At 47.3% G+C, this 19,998-nt stretch overlaps 2 protein-coding genes and 1 long non-coding RNA gene across 3 annotated transcripts in view; 1 reads left to right on the plus strand and 2 right to left on the minus strand.

Annotated features, from left to right (window-relative positions):
- Window positions 1-2,476: 2,476 nt before the first annotated feature.
- The window catches only part of LOC144949543 (uncharacterized), a 59,026-nt gene continuing 41,504 nt past the window's right edge, over window positions 2,477-19,998 (minus strand). Inside the window, exon 3 of the mRNA XM_078879472.1 lies at window positions 2,477-3,615. Within this exon, the coding sequence (XP_078735598.1) occupies window positions 2,601-3,615 (1,015 nt within the window). The 3' untranslated portion in view covers window positions 2,477-2,600. The remainder of the gene's footprint in view (window positions 3,616-19,998) is intronic.
- On the minus strand, window positions 3,632-10,740 carry LOC144949546 (uncharacterized). The gene is made up of 3 exons (XR_013640287.1): window positions 10,729-10,740; window positions 6,096-6,168; window positions 3,632-3,708 (listed from the first exon to the last, which is right to left on the minus strand). It is a non-coding gene; the product is annotated as an uncharacterized LOC144949546 (long non-coding RNA).
- LOC144949544 (uncharacterized) lies at window positions 15,602-19,816 on the plus strand. The gene is made up of 2 exons (XM_078879473.1): window positions 15,602-15,931; window positions 19,624-19,816. Exons 1-2 carry the CDS (start codon window positions 15,641-15,643, stop codon window positions 19,708-19,710), a joined length of 378 nt encoding a protein of 125 aa, XP_078735599.1. The 5' UTR covers window positions 15,602-15,640; the 3' UTR covers window positions 19,711-19,816.

A 19,998-nucleotide genomic window follows, 5' to 3' on the forward strand; every position in this document is an offset into this window, starting at 1 on the left:
GCGCTGGGCGAAGGGGGCCGCCATTTTGAGCGCGCGGGAAAAACCTCGGTGGGGCAAATATTCCATCTGTTATGCCTGCCATTGTTGATTGGGTGATGCACGAGTGGTGGTCACGTCGGCCTATGGCTGATGGCTGACCTGACAGCCCGGAGGCGAAACCTCCGTGGTATGTCTTAAACTAATGGGCCGTGTGCTCATATGGCTCGGGGAGTCATGGTTCAGTTGTGCGGTGGCAGACTGAACCTGGTGTGCCGGGGGCTCACGGGATTTGGGTTAGGGCGTTATTGTCTCTATAAGAGAACATTACCCCGTGGAGGGGGTCGTTGATATCTGGCCTTGCCAAGGGATTGATCTTCCCTTGGCTATAAAGCGTCAGACTATAAGAGGCTGGTGTGTGTCCATCACTGATGGGATAGTAAGGGAGGAGCATGGCCGAGTGCTGCTCATCCCCGAAATGGCACTAGCCGAGAGTATGGTAAATGGATGTTGCTGTGGGTTGACGACCACGGTGAGGGTTACGGCGAGTTAAACGTTACCGCTGGGGAGCGTGGCTCTCTCCACGCGAGGGTGTGCGATTAGGGGTTTTGTTGGTTTGTTGAGAGTGACTGTGGGTACATGCTGTGTACGTCTGAGGTCTGTGCTGGTCCTCAAGGGAGGACTGCTGGTGGGTAAGAGCAGAATTTTTTTTTGTGTTGTTGTGTAAATAATATTGTTGTTAAAATGTAAATACTGGGGCATCGATCGCGGTTAGTTTGGGTAATTATTGGGGTTTTTTTTTTTTAAGCGGGCCGGATTTACATCATCTCCACTACCCTGAGGCCGGGTGGCTGTCGTGTACGACATGCGGATGTGCGTTGTTGTGCTGTGCCTCAGGGGATTGGATTCTCCTTCTCGTCACAGATTCTTCAGCTCCCGTCGCACTGGGTGTTACCTGGTGTGCTAGCTGGATGAGGACTTGAAGGAGCAATTGAGCGCCGTTCGTCATTCTGCTCTACCACTTGCTCTTTGATGTTGGACTTGAGCCGAGCGGATGGAACAACAACATGGACACGCTTTGAGACACCACATTTCTGGGTTGTGCGCGTGTGCCATTTTTGCGTGTTGGTGGCCGTTGTGTTGTGCTTTGTGCTATTATTCTTGTTGTTCTGTTCCGGTTCCTGATCCTTCCCCTTTTGTTACTTGTTGTTGTTGTTATAAGGTCTATTGTGTCTGGGGGACTCCTGGTTGTGATGCCTTCGCCCGCATTATTTGGTTCTGTTTCAGCCGAGGACGGCTGGAATTTTCTCTACGGGGGAGGGTGGTGTAATGCGGGCGTAAAGGGCTTGGCGGATGTGACGTCATGTGGGGAGGAGTCAGGGTCACGTGAGAGGGAGATGGTATAGCGGTGAGACAGGAAGAGATCGGGGCAGTCGGGCGAGGGAAGAGTGGAGACCGCGTTGGGTGGTCGCCGTGCCCTCAGCCTGGTGGCTGAGGGGCTCGGTGACAGCGCCAGCCAGCGGGATGGAAGAGAGTTGGTTGGAGACTGGACGAGGGTGAGGCCACGGAGGGCGGAAGCTGGGAGCAGCGACAGCAGCCGGAGAGGCTGCGTGTGGGAGACAGCAGCGAGGCTGCTAGGGGCTACAGCAGCCGGGGGCTGCAGAGCAAGAGGGCTACGGGAGCACCAGCAGCCGGAGGGGCTGCGTGTGGGGGAACAGCAGCAAGGCTGCTAAGGAGCTACGGGAGCGACGGAGACCAACAGCGGGGCTGTTGGCGGTGATGGGAGCGACAGCGAGGTCGGCACCGTGTGGAAGGAGCCAGATGAAGGACAGCCGTGTGGGAAACAGAAACGAACCCGAATAAAGGACACCAGACCAGATACTGTGGTCGAGTCCATTTATTACACTTGTAAGGGCCGGGACCCTGTGTGGCTCAGAGGCGGGACCTTGGGACCCGGGGCAGGACGTCCGTGTGAGGGCCGGGCTGCGGGACCCAGTGGTCGCGATCCATACCCAAGCTGGGGTGGGTCTGTAAGTTCCCCTGGAAGCTACGGGGCTGGAGAGCCCGTGTGTGTGTAGCCGGGTGGAACGTGTAGCGTGAGCTGTAGTGACCACACGTGTTATTGTGGCAAAGACAAGTGTTAATAAAGTGTGCTACCCATCAAGTGGTCTCCCACCGTAATTTACAATATTACAATAACATAGTGAATGCTTGGGAGCTTATTGGCTCTCGCTCCTGGTTAGAGATCTACCCAACACACAGGTCCACAAAGACTGGCCGCTCTTACCCTGCAGGTTGAACCTAGGAACTGAGTGTTCAACTTCACATTCTTGTCAATAGAGGCCTGTGACAAAGGTGCATCTATTGGAGCGGCATCGTCTAAGGCAGTGGTTCTTAACCTTGTTGGAGGTACTGAACCCCACCAGTTTCATATGCGCATTCACAGAACCCTTCTTAATTGGAAATTTTTTTTTTTTTTTTCAAATTCAAAACATAGGTACATGTTTTACTGGTGCACAATCATGAGTCAGGTGTGTGTCTTAACCTCCGCCAAACCCCTGAGACTGACTCACCGAACCCCTGGGGTTCGATCGAACCCAGGTTAAGAACCACTGGTCTAAGGCTTACGCATCTCCCGGGTCTCCATTTGACTTTGTATTGTCTCGGAGGAAGTCAACCCAAACCTCCACTTCCACAAACTGCTGGGAGTCGCCTCGCTCTGCCTCACAGTCAGAATTCTCCTCCTGCTTCACGTTGCCTCCATCGATGTGAAGGTCCGATTTGGGAGTTGAATCTTCATCTTCACATTTTACCTTCACTTCTTCGCTCTTCACCATCACGTCTTCACATTTCACCTTCACCTCTTCATATTTCACCTTGATTTCTTTGAAAGTGTCCAAGCTGGGATTTTCTTCCGGTTCTTGTTTGATGAGGGATGGGCTCATTGCGGCACTTTGACTTTCACAAGCTGATTTCAGACTCCACTCCTGGTGGATTTTCTGATGCTTGTGTGTTCTCTGGTGTACATGAAGATGTGATGACTGTGCAAACGCCTTCCTGCACGGAGTGCACCTGAAGGGTTTCTCTCCCGTGTGTGTTCTCTGGTGTATTTTAAGATCAGATGACTGTGAAAACGCCTTCCCACACACACTGCACTTGAAGGGTTTCTCTCCCGTGTGTGTTTTCTGGTGTATTACAAGAGTAGATGAACGTGCAAACGCCTTCCCACATACACTGCACTTGAAGGGTTTCTCTCCCGTGTGTGTTCTCTGGTGTGCTACAAGATGAGCTGAAAGTGCAAACGTCGTCCCACACACACTGCACTTGAAGGGTTTTTCTCCCGTGTGTGTTCTCTGGTGTGCTACAAGATGAGCTGAAAGTGCAAACGTCTTCCCACACACACTGCACTTGAAGGGTTTCTCTCCCGTGTGTGTTCTCTGGTGTGCTACAAGAGCAGATGAATCTGAAAACGCCTTCCCACACACACTGCACTTGAAGGGTTTCTCTCCCGCGTGTATTCTCTGGTGTTTTACAAGATGAGCTGAACGTGCAAACGCCCTCCCACACACACTGCACTTGAAGGGTTTTTCTCCTGTGTGAGTTCTCTGGTGCCGTGTCAAATTTCCAGGACGATCCGTGCTGTATGCACACCGGTCGCATTGTTGCCTTTTTGCACCGAGCTGCGCCGACTGCCTTTGCTCCATGAGACCACTTCTGCAGAGGCAGCGACAGCTGCAGACAGAAAAAGAAGAATATCCACACCATCTACACGTCAGTATCGAGGCACAGAGGAATGCATATATACACAGTCACACGTGACTTACACGTCTACACTTATTCATATATTTATGATATAGTAAAAAAAAGTGTCCCAAATTCATCACACGGTCTGTTATGGCACACAATGAGAGGGCAAATGGTCATAAAAATGCCTGGAAGCCCTCATATCTTCAAAATGAACGTTAACCCAAAACTCAGCACACAATTTCAGCTGTCTGGCTTCTAAATAAATGTTTATGAAAGCTAAATTCAGCTGACATAGCAAAGGGTGTTGAAAATAATACAATTTGTGTCATGCACAAATGCATAAATTAATGTTCAATCGCAACTTAGAGATGTGAAGCCAGGCACAGATGTCCTTGATTGCTGGGATGAGCAGTTCCGACTTCAGCTGCTGCACGTGTGTGCTGTGATCACTTCCTGACTCCATTCTTACAAAGAGTTCCAGAGGAAAACTAAAATAAACTACCGTTTTGATATAACCTCTGTGCTCAATAGAGTTAATAGACTTTACTGCAAATACAAACTTGACACTGTCACACACTCAGAGGTGGAGCCAGGATTTTCAGATAGGGGGGGAAACCCCTCCAGCAATGAAAAATTACAGGAGTTGTTAGTAAGTAAGGAGTTGTTAGTGAGAAAGGAGTTGTTAGTAAGAAAGGACTTGTCCCTTGCTTTTCATTCGACGCTTGTGATCGTCATCGCGCTCGCTGAACGTGTTGATGCCTTCAGGAAAGAAAAATAGACTTTTATATTTTGGGGGGGGGGGGGGGAAATGACCATGACGTATGTGGCATCAACCCGCATCACACCTGAGCTAAGCGCTCTGCAATGCTTACCCCCCTACCACATGGCTCTTCGCGCGCCGTACTTCTACAGCTGTTCACAGCGTGCCGGGAGATTTTAGGTGGCGCTTCGCTCCTGGCCGATTAAGCCATTGGCTTCTCGGAGTTTCAATACAAATCCGTGTGAAGAACGGGTACAACTGCCATCTTAAATATAAAGCAGAACTTACACCTGTTTGTTTGTGTGAAGCAGCAAAAACTCTCCAAAGCTGAGCTCTGGCATCATGAAATTTTCACAGCTTATGCTGTCTGAAATGTCTAAGCGAACGCCGCGTCATTCCCTTCCCGAGTGGCAAAAATCGACCTGACGTAGCAGTGGGTTCAGGTTGAATTTCCTTGAGTGAAAACATCCGATTTAGGTAAATTGAAGTGTTTCGGCTTCTTTCTTGCAAGCATCAATTTTTTCAGGGTTTTTCATTGAATTATGAGGGAATATTAAATTAATCCAAGACAAGAATCCAAGTCCCGGGCAAAGCCGGGTAGTGAAGCTAGTTACTAATAAACCCCAATGATCGTTGGGGGGGCACGTGCCACCCCACCCCCACTGGCTCCACCACTGTCACACACTGGCATGGTTCACAGGTGGTGGTGTGTCCAGACCCACGCCTGGCCACCTTCACCCACCAAGTAATTCATTGAGGATCAACCAACACAGCCGAGGCTGCGTGTCTCTCTGTGGTGAGATGTTAACTACCTGTCCTGGCATACAGGAAGTCGTGGGTTCGATCCCGACCCTGACGCCTGCTGTATATTTGTAGTTTACGTGTCTCTCTCTCTCTCTCTCCCCGTGGTCGCGTGGATTTCCTTCCCGATCCTCGGGTTACCCCTCCACATGTAGAGAGTGAACACCGCCACACGTCCAGAGTGAACACCTCCACGCGTCTAGAGTGAACACCGCCACGCGTCTAGAGTGAACACATCCACGCGTCTAGAATGAACACCTCCACATATCTAAAGTGAACACCGCCACGTGTCTAGAGTGAACACCGCCACGTGTCTAGAGTGAACACCACCACGTGTCTAGAGTGAACACCGCCACGTGTCTATAGTGAACACCGCCACGTGTCTTGAGTGAACATCGCCACGTGTCTAGAGCGAACACCGCCACGTGTCTAGAGTGAACATCGCCACGTGTCTTGAGTGAACATCGCCACGTGTCTAGAGTGAACACCGCCACGTGTCTATAGTGAACACCGCCACGTGTCTAGAGTGAACACCACCACGCGTCTAGAGTGAACACCACCATGTGTCTATAGTGAACACCACCACGTGTCTAGAGTGAACACCGCCACGTGTCTATAGTGAACACCACCACGTGTCTAGAGTGAACACCGCTATGTGTCTAGAGTGAACACCGCCACGCGTCTAGAGTGAACACCACCACGTGTCTAGAGTGAACACCGCCATGTGTCTAGAGTGAACACGGCCACACGTCTAGAGTGAACACCGCCACGTGTCTAGAGTGAACACCACCACGCTGTTGACGAGCCTCACCTTGTTGTTATTGTTGTTGTGGGCAGGTCGCTTCTGAAAACAAGAGCGGTACAGCAGCTCAAGCGGGCGTGGCCTGGTAAGAAATGAAAAAAAACTGTGTGAATATTTAAAACAAAACAAGTTACAAAGTAGCGAGCCAGGTGAAGGGAAATTAAAACTTAAGCAAGATACTCTTTGGTTCTTTCGGTAAAGTCACGTAGAATAAATAAATACATTATATAATAGCATACGACGTTTCAACTGCAACACAAGCAATCCTCATCAGGTACAAATGAAAGAGAAAAAAAACCTATTAAACTTAGAGTCAGCTAACATAACAGTCAACACCCTACCTGGTTGATAATGTTCTTCCAAAGATTGCTCAATTTTAGAGAGAGACACGGAGACACATAGACAGACACATAAGCAGAGAGAGATGACACAAAGACACACAGAGAGAGACACATATAGACACACAGAGAGAGATGACACAGAGACACACACACATAGACACACAGAGAGAGATGACACAGAGACACACACACATAGACACACAGAGAGATGACACAGAGACACACACACAGAGAGATGACACAGAGACACACAGAGAGAGAGACACACAGAGACACACAGAGAGAGAGACACACAGAGACACACAGAGACACACAGAGAGAGACACACATAGGCACACAGAGAAACAACGCCTCTGTGTTGAGGCCTTAAATAGAGAGAGGGGGGGGGTAGAGAAATTAGCATGTCAATGCAAGGCCGTAGCCATGGAGTCAACATTGGGGGGGACCAAATATTCCACGGGTCTGGGGTCCCCCCGCCAGAAAAATATCTAAATTTGAAAACTATTTTCCTGCCATTTCCTCCCTAAAATATTTTAAAAAGTTCACTAACACATGGGATGGACTTTGTTTTATTTGATACAATAATGTCTAATAGTGTATTGTAATACATTGCTCTGTTTTTTTCTTTTTAACCTTTCTTGTTTCATAGTATGTAATGGCAGAGATTAGGGATTCATAAAGTACAACGCAATCCTATAAACAGGAATCTATGCATTGTTATATGAAGACAAGTCCAGATTTCGTTGCCAAGGTTTAGCAAATTGTTGTCTTCATTAACAGAGCATGGCAATTATTATTTACAAATATTTTTACAGAAACATATTGAGGGGGCATATTTGATTATAATACTTATTATAACATATTATAACATTATAATTATGACATATTATACTTATTATAACATTATTATTAATATATATTAATATAATAATTATAACATATTATACTTATTATAACATTATAATTAATAAATATTATAACATAATATTATACTTATTATAACATGTTATAATGACGGCCTTGTGTCAATGAGAGACTTGGAGGTTTGGTGACTGCACAGAGAGAGAGAGACACTTAATGTAATGCAACACAGAGAGTCGGTCAACACACCAACTAACGTACTCTTAGGTTTTTTCGGTAAAGTCACCACGTAGGTAAAAAATGAAATTAAAATTAATAAAAGTACAAATATAAATAAAATAATAAAATTATAATAAATCACGCCTCACTTGATGCAGCAAATTATAGTCTACATTATAGACTGCCAGTACACTCACCCAGCTTAATAACCGGGCTGCAGTCTACATTATAGACTGCCAGTACACTCACCCAGCTTAATAACCAGGCTAGTCTACATTATAGACTTGTGTTGCCTCCGAAACGTCGTGATTTGTTTATATTTTATTTCTATTGTTACTTTTATGAATTTGTATTCATTTCTTACCTACATGGTGACTTCACCTAGAACTAACGCGTCGCCTGGCTGATCGCGTTCTTCCACAGGTTGCTAAACTATCTTCTTGGTTCTTTCGGGAAAGTCACTTAGAATGGAAATAATACAAATAAGAGGGAATATTATTTCATTATTTACATTCTACGTGATATAAAACATAATTAAATTGTATAGTTTTATTGTTTTATTTCTATTCTACGTGACTTCACCGAAAGAACCAAGAAGATGAATCACTGCAGTCACGAAAGCTTTAAATCGAAATTGCTCAACTAAGCGAGAGAATTGAAGCGAACACGACCAGGCGAGGGCACTTCTCTTCTACTCTCCTTGAATCTCATGGAAATGCCAGGATTTTCTGGAAAACAATCAAATGTATCGAAAAGGCATCCAAAACAGATCATCTGCCCGTTCAGCTTAACCGAAATGGGGAATATTTTTCAGATCCCCAAAAAATAGTTGACAATTTTAACCTTCATTTTTCTGAAGCTGGTACCCTATTTGATAATCTATTGGGAGTCACCCCTGCTCATGCAAATTCCTACACCCCTATCCAAACATTAAGCGAATTTAGTTTTCAGCCAATCCACGAAAGTAATGTTCTGAAACAACTGTCCTTCCTCAAAGGGTCCTCCTCTACCGGAGCAGATAGTATTCCCGTCTTTGCTCTACTAAGTGTTGGTCACCTAATATACAAACCTATAGCCCACATTTTCAACCTGTCCATCAAAGAAGCATCAGTTCCTCTAGAATGGAAACATTCCTATGTTCGTCCACTTCACAAAGGGGGCCCTAAAGATGATCCAAATAACTACCGACCTATCTCAATTTTGTCCCCGTTGATGAAAATTTTTGAAAAATTATTGAACTACCAAATTATCAGTTTCCTGTCCGCCAACCATCTATTACATCTAAAACAATCTGGGTTCCGAAAAAAATACAGCACCACATCTGCTGCATTAGACTCTATGAATCACATTTACAGTAGCCTTGATAATAAGCAGTACTGCGCCTGTCTTGACTTGTCCAAAGCTTTTGATACAGTAGACCACAACATCCTGCTTAGTAAAATAAGTTGCCTCGGTTTTTCCGAAAACACAGTAAAATGGTTAAAAAATTACCTCTTTTCTCGCACCCAAACTGTATTCACAGATGGTTGGAGGTCAAACAGTGTTAAGATAACAAAAGGGGTTCCACAGGGTTCCATTCTCGGCCCCCTCCTGTTCTCTCTTTATGTAAATGACTTGGGCACTGAACTGGATTATTCCAGGGTAAATCTTTTTGCAGATGACACGGTACTAATTACTGCTGGCCGCTCTCCGGATGACGTGATTGCTAAGCTCCAGAGTGATTTCAACAAACTACAACATCAGCTAGTTGCTCTTAAACTAGTCCTAAATCCTGCCAAAACCAAGGTGCTATGCTTCTCACCAGGACTAAAGCGGGAAGTTATTTTCCCCAAATTACATTCCTTAAATAATGATCAAATAGAGCAAGTTAAGATCTATAAGTATCTTGGGATCATCCTGGATTCAAAACTGAATTTTGAAGATCACATTGATTATATTGGGAAAAAGACAAAAATTAAAATTGGTTTTCTATATCGACACAAGCACTGCTTCCCCCCTATGTTCCGTTTGGAATTGATTAAAGCTACCATACTGCCTCTACTTGATTACTGTGACATTGTTTATAAATCAGCCCCAAGTACTGTACTGAAGAAGCTTGACTCAATGTATCACTCGGCCTTAAGATTTGCATTGAACTGCCCATATAGAACTCACCACTGTGACCTCTACATTGGGTCAAACTTAACATCTCTGAATGTTCGACGGCTTGTGCACCAGATCTTATTTATTCATGATGTACTTGCAAAAGAATCTGCAGATTACCTGCTGGATCTCATCTCTGTTTCAAAGAACAAATTTGACCTAAGGTCTACACTCATTTACCAGCTTAATATTCCCTATTGCCGTACATATACTGGAGGAAGGGCCTTTGCTATTGATGCCCCCAGGGTCTGGAATGCTGTTGCCAATAAATTGAAACTTGAATCACTACCTATGAGATCTTTACTCAAAACTGCTCTAGAGGAGTTGTACACCCCTAGCTGCCAGTGCTATTCAGTGACCTAAAATAAAATGTTTCGCTCCGGATGATCGCTACAAAGTATGACCTGTGTTTTGATTTAGTGTGCTGATCTTAAAGGTGGAGTGACTCATGCAGCCAGCTATGGCTGCAGGGTTTTGGTAGTACATGTTGTTTATGCCATTTATTGTGAAAATTCTGTCACAGTTCCTGATTGCTTTTTCATTGCTTTCATGGCTTTATTTTGGTGATTTCGAAAAGTGTATTGTTTTAGCCATGTTTGTTTGTTGTAGTACAGAGTTAGACTGATGGCCTTAATTTAAGCTGTCTTGTGGTTGTTGTTGTTTGACTTGCATCCCACTGGGATTTTTGCACACAGCGTTGGTATACGGTGTTTTTTCTGCAATATTTTGCTGTCTTTTCTTGGATTTTCTGTTTGCACTTAGTCACATATTCACTTTAAGATGTTTTTTTGTTCATGTTTTTGTTTTTTGTTTGTTGCGGTTGCACCCGATTCAAGAGCTGAATGGCTCACAGGGCTATACCTAATAAATGAACTTGAACTTGAAGAGGCAAGGCCCCGCGTTGTAAAGTTTCAATCTGGACATCGCTTCCATGCTTGCTGCAACTCAATTGACATCCCTACGAGAGAGAGAGCGAGGCTCTACCTCGGTACACAACAACAACAACAACCACAACAACAACCACCACAACAACAACAACCACAACAACAACAACCACAACCGCGATGAGAATTTCTCACCTCAGATTTCAGTTCCCGCGCGGAGCGTCAACTTTCCGTTACCTCGTGACGTCACGCGGCAGCAGCAGGTGACATGACGTCACTTGTGGGGTACAAGACACTCCCTTCCCACAATGAGCGGCTCTGTAACTTACATAAATTATGTTAATGAGCCTGGCCCAATCGTGGAGGGATGGGCCGTTGGTGCCGAACCGGTCACAACGAACTCGTGACGTTTTTCACGAATAAATTATGTTAATGAGCCGCCAGTCAGTGGGTGTGGCTTTGCCCAAATAAGGATAGTACTTGAACAGATAACGGAAGTGACCCAGGCAGAGGTGACATCACGCTCCCTTGAGACCGGTTGGGGTGAAATCTTTGGTGACATGACGTAACTAGGAAGGTACACCTCCCCCTGGCGTTTCACGCCGATGAGGTCATGCTGAGTGGTGACGTCACGTAGAGGGATTAGTGTTTAAGTTGATTAAGATTAATTTTCCATTGCTCCCTCCCTTGAACAGAGACCCCTTGGGTGTGTGAGCTCAGCTCAACAATGTGGACATTATTGTGTGTGCACACGTGTGCACACACACCGTGTGTGCACACGTGTGTACACACCGTGTGTGCACACGTGTACACACCGTGTGTGCACACGTGTACACACCGTGTGTGCACACGTGTACACACCGTGTGTGCACACGTGTACACACCGTGTGTGCACACGTGTACACACCGTGTGTGCACACTGTACACACCGTGTGTGCACACTGTACACACCGTGTGTGCACACTGTACACACTGTGTGTACACTGCGTGTGTGTGTACACTGTGTACATTGTGTGTGTACATTGTGTGTACATTGTGTGTACACTGTGTGATGGCTGGGTGTATGGAATTGATGTGGTTGAGGAATTGGTCTAGAGCAGGCCGGCCATGTGGCCAGATGACAAAAGTGTCATCTACGTACCTCTTCCATAAGGTCGGGCGTAGAGTGGCAGTCTGGATGGCGTCAGTCTCAAATTTCTCCATGAAGACGTTGGCTACAACCGGAGATAGGGGGGAGCCCATTGGGGTGCCCTCAGTTTGCCTGTAGAAAGTTCCATTCCAGGTGAAGTATGTATTGGTTAAGCAGTGTCTCACCAGGGGGGGTACCCCAGCATTCAGGCTTTGATGAACCAAGTCTTCAATGATTGCGATGGTGTCAGGTACAGGAACTTTGGTGAATAAGGAAACCACATCAAAACTGACAAGCAGGTCGTCTGGGGACAGGGAAACGTCGTGAGAATTGTATTTTATTATGTTTAATTATTATTATTTTATTATTTCCCTTCCACGTGACTTTACCGAAAGAACCAAGAAGATTTACTGTTTGTTTTCTACCTGATGACGATTGCTTGTGTTGCAATCGAAACGTCCTATTCTATTATTTAATTTATTTCCTTTCTACGTTACTTCACCGAAAGAACCAAAAAGCAAAATGAAAATTCGCTGAAATAACTTGACCAACATGGTTGCTTCTTCTTGGTTCTTTCGGTAAAGTCACGTAGAAGGGAAGTAATAAAATAGTACAAATAAAACATAATTAAATAATTCTCACGACGTTTATTATGTTTTATTTTTATTATTTTATTACTTCCCTTCTACGCGACGACTTTACCGAAAGAACCAAGAAGATGAATCCCTGCTGCAGTCACGAAAGCTTTAAATCGAAATTTAACATGGTTGCTGCAGCGCCACCGTGTGGCCACATAGTGCAACTGCAGCGCCTCAGCGCGCTAATTGTAGCAGTGGAACTGTTCGGTGTCTTCACGGCTTCATTGCAGCCAACCCGCTTGGGACATACGCCAGAACGCCGCAGCAGCAGCAGCGACTCACAACTCGGGGGTGACGCCTGACAGCGGCAACTGCTGGCGTGCTGTGTTGGCCTACACTGCACATGTCCACCTGATAGCAGACGTCACCACGCATTAAATACTTGTCCACCAGAGGTCACACGTAGCACGTCAAGCGCCGGTTAAAAACAAACCGAAACTCTGCGGCCGATTTGCGCTGCAATTCTTTATTTCTTCACTGATTAAAAAAAAAAGTAGTTGGAGCGCCTCCCTGCGTGGTGACGTCATCGCGCTCGGGTTGGTGGGCGCCCCCGTGCGTAGTGACGTCATCGCAATCGGGGGAGGGGCTGGTCACGTGGGCGGGGCTGGTCACGTGGGCGGGGCTGGTCACGTGGGCGGGGCTGGTCACGTGGGCGTGGGGGGCTGGTCACGTGGGCGGGGGAGGGGCTGGTCACGTGGGCGGGGGGGAGAGGGGCTGGTCACGTGGGCGTGTGGGGCTGGTCACGTGGGCGGGGGAGGGGAGGGGCTTGTCACGTGGGCAGGGGAGGGGCTGGTTACGTGGGCAGGGGAGGCGAGGGGCTGGTCACGTGGGCGGGGGAGGGGAGGGGCTGGTCACGTGGGCAGATGGGGAGGGGCTGGTCACGTGGGCGGGGGGTGGGAGGGGCTGGTCACGTGGGCGAAGGAGGGGAGGGGCTGGTCACGTGGGCGGGGGTGGGAGGGGCTGGTCACGGGCGGGGGGGGGCTGGTCACGTGGGGGGTGGGAGGGGCTGGTCACGTGGGGGGGGGGAGGGGCTGGTCACGTGGGGGGGGGGGAGAGGCTGGTCACGTGGGTGGGAGAGGGGACATCCAGAATAAGTACCTGCTCGTTCGAGACCCAAACATTCCTCCTTGAAGACACGAGTGGTGTAACCATCATCTGCATCAGAACATCAAAAGGCCGCTGCACACGTCTCGATTATAAACGAGAAAAGTAAAAAAACACAATTTTGTGCGTCGGGAGTTCGACTTTTTCTCCTGCTCAGCGTGGCTTAGGCTCCGCTCTCGGCCCCGCACCCCTTCTGGATATTCCAGAATGCCTTGCCCACAGGTGCAATTGACAGAACGGAATTGTACCCCTAATGACTTTGTCTACCAATCTCCTAGCGACACGCGCTACAGTGACTCATTCAATGTCAATACACGTAATAATGCCATAAGAGGAATAGGCAGGAATTCTCCTATAGATGCAACTGGTTCTTCATGTTCTGCAGATGTAGATGCCACTGGGTTTTGACGTTCTGCAGATCTAGATGCCACTGGTTCTTCACGTTCTGTAGATGTAGATGCCACTGGTTCTTCTCGTTCTGTAGATGTAGATGCCACTGGTTCTTCTCGTTCTGCAGGTGTAGATGCCACCATCCCCATTTGTTGCGCGGCTCTGTCCGAACAGGCACACGGGCACGTTTCTTCGTATCTCTGAAAGTTCGTACAGTGAGGGAAAAAAGTATTTGATCCCCTGCTGATTTTGTACGTTTGCCCACTGACAAAGAAATTATGAGTCTATAATTTTAATGGTAGGTTTATTTGAACAGTGAGAGAGAATTACAACAAAATCCAGAAAAACGCATGTCAAAATGTTATAAATTGGTTTGCATTTTAATGAGGGAAATAAGTATTTGACCCCCTCTCAATCAGAAAGATTTCTGGCTCCCAGGTGTATTTTATACAGGTAACAAGCTGAGATTAGAAGCACACTCTTAAAGGGAGTGCTCCTAATCTCAACTTGTTACCTGTATAAAAGACACCTGTTCACAGAAGAAATCAATAAATCAGATTCCAAACTCTCCACCATGGCCACGACCAAAGAGCTCTGCAAGGATGTCAGGGACAAGATTGTAGACCTACACAAGGCTGGAATGGGCTACAAGACCATCGCCAAGCAGCTTGGTGAGAAGGTGACAAAAGTTGGTGCGAATATTCGCAAATGGAAGAAACACAAAAGAACTGTCAATCTCCCTCGGCCTGGGGCTCCATGCAAGATCTCACCTCGTGGAGTTGCAATGATCATGAGAACGGTGAGGAATTAGCCCAGAACTACACGGGAGGATCTTGTCAATGATCTCAAGGCAGCTGGGACCATAGTCACTAAGAAAACAGTTGGTAGCACACTACGCCGTGAAGGACTGAAATCCTGCACTCACTCTCACACACTCACCCTCACACTATCAGACTCACACACACTCACTTTCACACTCTCAGACTCACACACTCTCACTCACACACACTCACTCTCTCAGACTCACACACGCACACTCACTCTCACACTCACACACACTCACTCTCACATTCTCAGACACACTCACACTCTCAGACACACACACTTACCTGGTCAATATTCTAGATATTTTTAAACTATCAATCAGAATTTGTTTAACCAAGAAAACTTTGGACCGGCTTCACTCTTCTTGGTGTTGACAGCAGATCCAGAGGCAGGAAGGCAGGCGGAATTGAAGTGGCTGAGGTGGCTTACAATCGTCATCTGCTGCTGCTGACACAACCATCTGGCTCGATAGCCTCTTTAATGTAAAACTGCAGCCAACATCAACATAGGGAGGATAAAAATAAGCAAAGCCAGATTTGCAAAACACATAATGGCAAGCGCACTACAGATGAAGTGCTGGACCTGTTAAACGTAAAAAATGAAATGACGCAATGCTTCACAATCGACTGTCGATGTGATAAACCGTCACAGCTGGCGGTGGTGATTCGATTAAAAACATGATTAACAGTTGTTGGTTTAACGTCTAATTTGTATTTACCGTTTGTTCCGTCTCGTTAATCATAATCACAATAAAACACATTCCAAGTGATTAATAATCTACAACTCGCATCGTAACAACTGCCTGATTACTAATCTAGTATATAATTACAATAACCCCCCCCCCTCAAATCTCTGCACCTGTTGAGTTAATGAGTTAATGATGACGTCACCCTGCTGCTGCTCTATATAAGAACGGGAGACAGAGGAGAGCCTCACCATTCGGGCGAATTGCCCGATGAGGCGGGGGGGGGGGCAAGTCTTGGCTGCCTGGCCAGTGGCAGCCTCGCAGGCCCTCGGGGGCATGGCGACCAAGCGTTCTGGGGTGGTGAGCCGAGGTGAGCGGGCCAGTTTGGCTGCTGCGGAGGATGGTGAGGTGGGACTGCCTGGAGGAGGGAGACCCGCAGAGGAGAGGGACGAGGCGCGAGCGTCGACCTCGAGGCGAGCGGAGGAGGACGCCTGGTGGCAGCGGGCGAGGAAGGGAGAGGAGCCGACGAGGAGTGGAATGGTGTCGGCCAGCCCAGGAGAGGAGGCGGAGGAAGCACCGAGCTCGGCGGGCCTGCAGGCGCAAGGTGCACAACGCGACGCAATGCAGGTATGTGCTTGGATCACAAATTCGGATAATACACAATTAACCTCAGAATAAAAACGCAAAAATGCAACAATTCCAAAGAACGAAAATGTAAATATGCAATAAAGTGCCACTATCTGCACGGATAAAAGAAATCAAGATTGAAGAGTATCAGTTTAACATGTAGGCTTTCGCGACCAATATCATCCATAATAGTTGTTTTGGGTTATATCGCGTAAATATATATAATTATATAAATATCTACGAGGTTAGATCGCATATTTATGTGATCTAACCCCTGACAACGACCTGTATTGTGGAAGAGAGTCTCTTACGGTCGTTTTACATTTTCGTAAACATGATTCGTACAAACGGATAAGTTACGTTTGAATTCTGTTAATTTGCTTAGAGTCAAAGTTAAACCTCAGTTAGAAACGATAATTGAGCACGGACGTGGCGTGAATGATAGTAACGGCTGCATTTCCCTACTATGGGATGGAAGCACAAACCTCAAACGCCGTATTGAGCCCTCTGAAGCTTTGTGTTTGTGGCACACGATGGGACCGGGAGTCGAGTCAATTCCGCAAAAGAGTCCGAATATTTATTTATAACTGGGGAAGGAATCCGATAATCTATGAAGCTCTTTTTCATTGATGCCCAGTGCGGGCGTGTCAGCAAGTTACAACAACAAACAAAACACAAACACGACAGGAGTGCGACATAGAGAAACAGGGTAAGCAAGTGGTACAATATAATTAATGTATTTATTAATGAGTTATCGAAGTCTGACTTGTCAACATTAGGCAGCAGAAAGCACAACGCAGTTACAGACCACACCAAGACAGCGCCACACAGCAGTAGCCCTCAATACAATGGCACATTGACATTGAACAATCGACGAGCAGGTAATGGTCAACGTTACAAATCACATTTGCAAGTGTGACTGTATCCAGCACGAATCTACTGCTGTTTAAAGGGCAGCAGGATTAGGGGGAGAGTGAAGTGAGGTTGGGAAGGAAGTCCCCGAGGCGGACACAAGTTCAAGACGAGCAGCAGTCAGAATCTTTATATCCTGGGGAAATCCGATGACCTGTGAAGCTCTTTGTCACAGATCTCTAACATGTATCTATATATGTTTAACTTCTTTCGCACCGTGCGTAACCAACCGAGCTAATCGCATGTTGACTGGGGTAGGACAACAAACTAAACACAACAAGCAGTTCAGTAGGGGCGGGTCAGAGAGTTACACAAAACAACAACACTGCAGGAGTGCAAATGATAGGAACAGGGGGAGGGTGGTGACTGGGCCAAGATGTCGAGGATGATGTGAGGGTGGCAGTGATGATGAGAGGGGAGGGAAGAGATGGAGAAGAGAGAAGGAAGAAACGAGCAGAAGTGAGCTGCACGGAGCAGCGTGTGTGTGCGCGTGTTCATAGGGGGCGATGGTGGGGGGGTAAATTAATTGGCTTTGGCATAATGACAGCACGAGTAGACTGCAACTATATTCGCATCTGTTTAAAAAAAGCAATCACTCATGGCATATATACTCATTAATAGGCAAGTTAACGGAAACTGTGTGGTGTGTATAGTGCAATGTATCTGATCATCTTTCTGTCCCTCTCCATAATTCCAAGTGTGCATCCCTGCATGCGTCTTTGTGCACGGAGAGGTGAACGCGATCACTTCTAACTGAAGAAAGTCCAAGGTGGGCTTGGGCAGGATGTGGCACGACTCGACGGGACGCTGGCCAACGGTCAAGAATAATGAGCGAGTGGCAATCCAAGGGAGTGGAACGCGTTCTGGAATGCCTCCGCTGAGCAGACGGAGCGACGACATCAGTGTGACACGTTGTCCTGCCCCCATTGTCGTGCTCCCATTTTGCATGTTGTGGGTTTACCCTCCAACACACCGGTGTGCTGAACCAGTAACTAATTGGCACATTTTGTTTACTTGACAAACCTTACTAATTGGCTGTGTTGGGTGGTGGTGGGTTTACCGACACATCTATATTTACACTATATAAACAAACAACCTTTATTACGGACGAAATCAGGTCGTGCTCCGGTACCTGGGTGAATTGTTACATCGCAAGATGGCGGGAGGTAATCGTGGCTTTGGGGAGGCATTCGTTCAGCTGTGGACCGAGTGTGGTTGATGAGGACAATGAGTCTATTTGTTGCTGTAAGTGTCCATGATGATAAGGCACTCCGACGAGCTCTCCTTTGTGGCCAGGTCCCTTCTGAAAAAGAGCGACATAGCTCGGTGAGGTTTGTGTGTGCCCTTGCTATGTGCTTTACCCCAATTACACCTGATGATGAGAGCTTGTGTTGCGTTCGAAACGTCGTGATTTATTTTAATCTGATTTTATTTTATTTGTTAATATTATATTTCCACATACGTGACTTTACCGAAAAAACCAACGGTATAGGTTTAACTGGTGAAGTAAAAACAAATTTCGAGTGTAATGTTTAGAAAGGCTTCACCAACTACGTTATCTCCTCTGCCCGTGGCCGTCCCGTCTCCTGTCGGTTTTGCGATGGTGCCCCTCGCTTTGCAAACGGAATCACTCCGGTCTCATTCACGTGATGCGTGCGGTGCGTTCCACTCTTTGTTCCGTGCGCGGCGTTTTGAGCCTCATTGGCATTCAGACGCCACACGTACAAGTGGTGCTGTGGCGTGTCGGTGGCTTGTGTCTGTGGTCTGAACAAGTTAATTATTTCAAACAAAACAATTATTTCACGGCATTAAACAGGTAATCTTAAATCTGGAATTGGATTTGCATGAATCATTGTCTCGTAAGCTGGAGGGTTTTTTTCCTGTTTGCCATAAATATTTCTATCAACATGACGTCCAGGGCAATCGTAGCTACTCAAAGTCCAACATAAATTGTTATATATTTATTTTTTGATCGAGCAATCAGCCGCATGAAAGCTGCTCACGTCGTCTGACTTTGTGTGACGCCGTGTGATGAGGGGGGAGTCAAAAATCGTCCAAAATTGCATTGAACATAACGGAACGCGATTTTGGGTATGGGGGAGTGGGGTGGAGGTGCCCGTTGCTTGCAACTAAATTAAAACTTATTTACCAGGTAAAGCCACCTGGGAGCTATGAGCTATTTTTCAGAAGCCACATGTGACGACAGCTCCTAAAAGTGGCGTACGTCATGGTCATCTTCGGCTGGATAGAGTATTTCCCACGCAGTGTTGCTTATGGGGGTGGTTTAACCTTGCTACTTTGTGTGGTGGTGAGTCTGTGGGTCTGTGTGGTGGTGGTGCGTCTGTGGGTCTCTGTGTGGTGGTGGTGCGTCTGTGGGTCTCTGTGTGGTGGTGCGTCTGTGGGTCTCTGTGTGGTGGTGGTGAGTCCGCGGGTCTCTGTGGTGGTGCTGGGTCTGTGGTGGTGAATCTGTGGGTCTGTGTGGTGGTCATTGCAAGTTGCTGAAATGCACAATGTATTTTGACAGTGCCCTCTGCTACCTTCAACATCAGAAGCGCTTTTGAAAGCGCACGATGCAGTGACTCCTTTGTTCGGTGGTTTGCCAAAAGCCGCTGCTGCGAGAATGAGCGGAGTTCGCGTGATGGTTTATGCTCCTTGACGAGATCAGCAGCGAGGTGTTGTGGGCTTTGTGTCATCGAGGCACACCCACCTGGTCTGCGTCTCCACTTGTGCCGCCGTAAGGGGCGCTCCTTACGGCGTTTTTTGTCTTTCCGTTTTCGCAGAAGGGCGGGCAGCGACTTCTTCCGCTTCCTTTTTTTTACGTCCGATTCCAACCTGACGACGACAAGCGTCGAGAAGGGAGGGAATGACTGTGGCCGAGAAGACCTGACGCTTCGGGCGGAGTGCTGCTGCTGGTGTTGGTGGCGCTGCTGGTGGTGGGGGTGGTGCAGCACTGCCTGGAACTCTCTCCCAGCAGCTTCCATCACTGCCTGTGGGGGGGGGGGGGGAGGGGGGGGGTGGTGGTGGTGGGGGGGGTAGGGGGTGGTGGTGGTGGGGGATTGATTGTGGTGGTGGTGGGGTGGCGGGGGCGGTGGCAGTGGCGGGGGCGCCCTGGTGGATGTGAATCTGGTCCGCCTCCACCAGGCCCAGCTGCTGGT

This window comes from Lampetra fluviatilis, chromosome 54 (assembly GCF_964198595.1).
Source record: "Lampetra fluviatilis chromosome 54, kcLamFluv1.1, whole genome shotgun sequence".
Lineage (NCBI taxonomy): Eukaryota > Metazoa > Chordata > Hyperoartia > Petromyzontiformes > Petromyzontidae > Lampetra > Lampetra fluviatilis.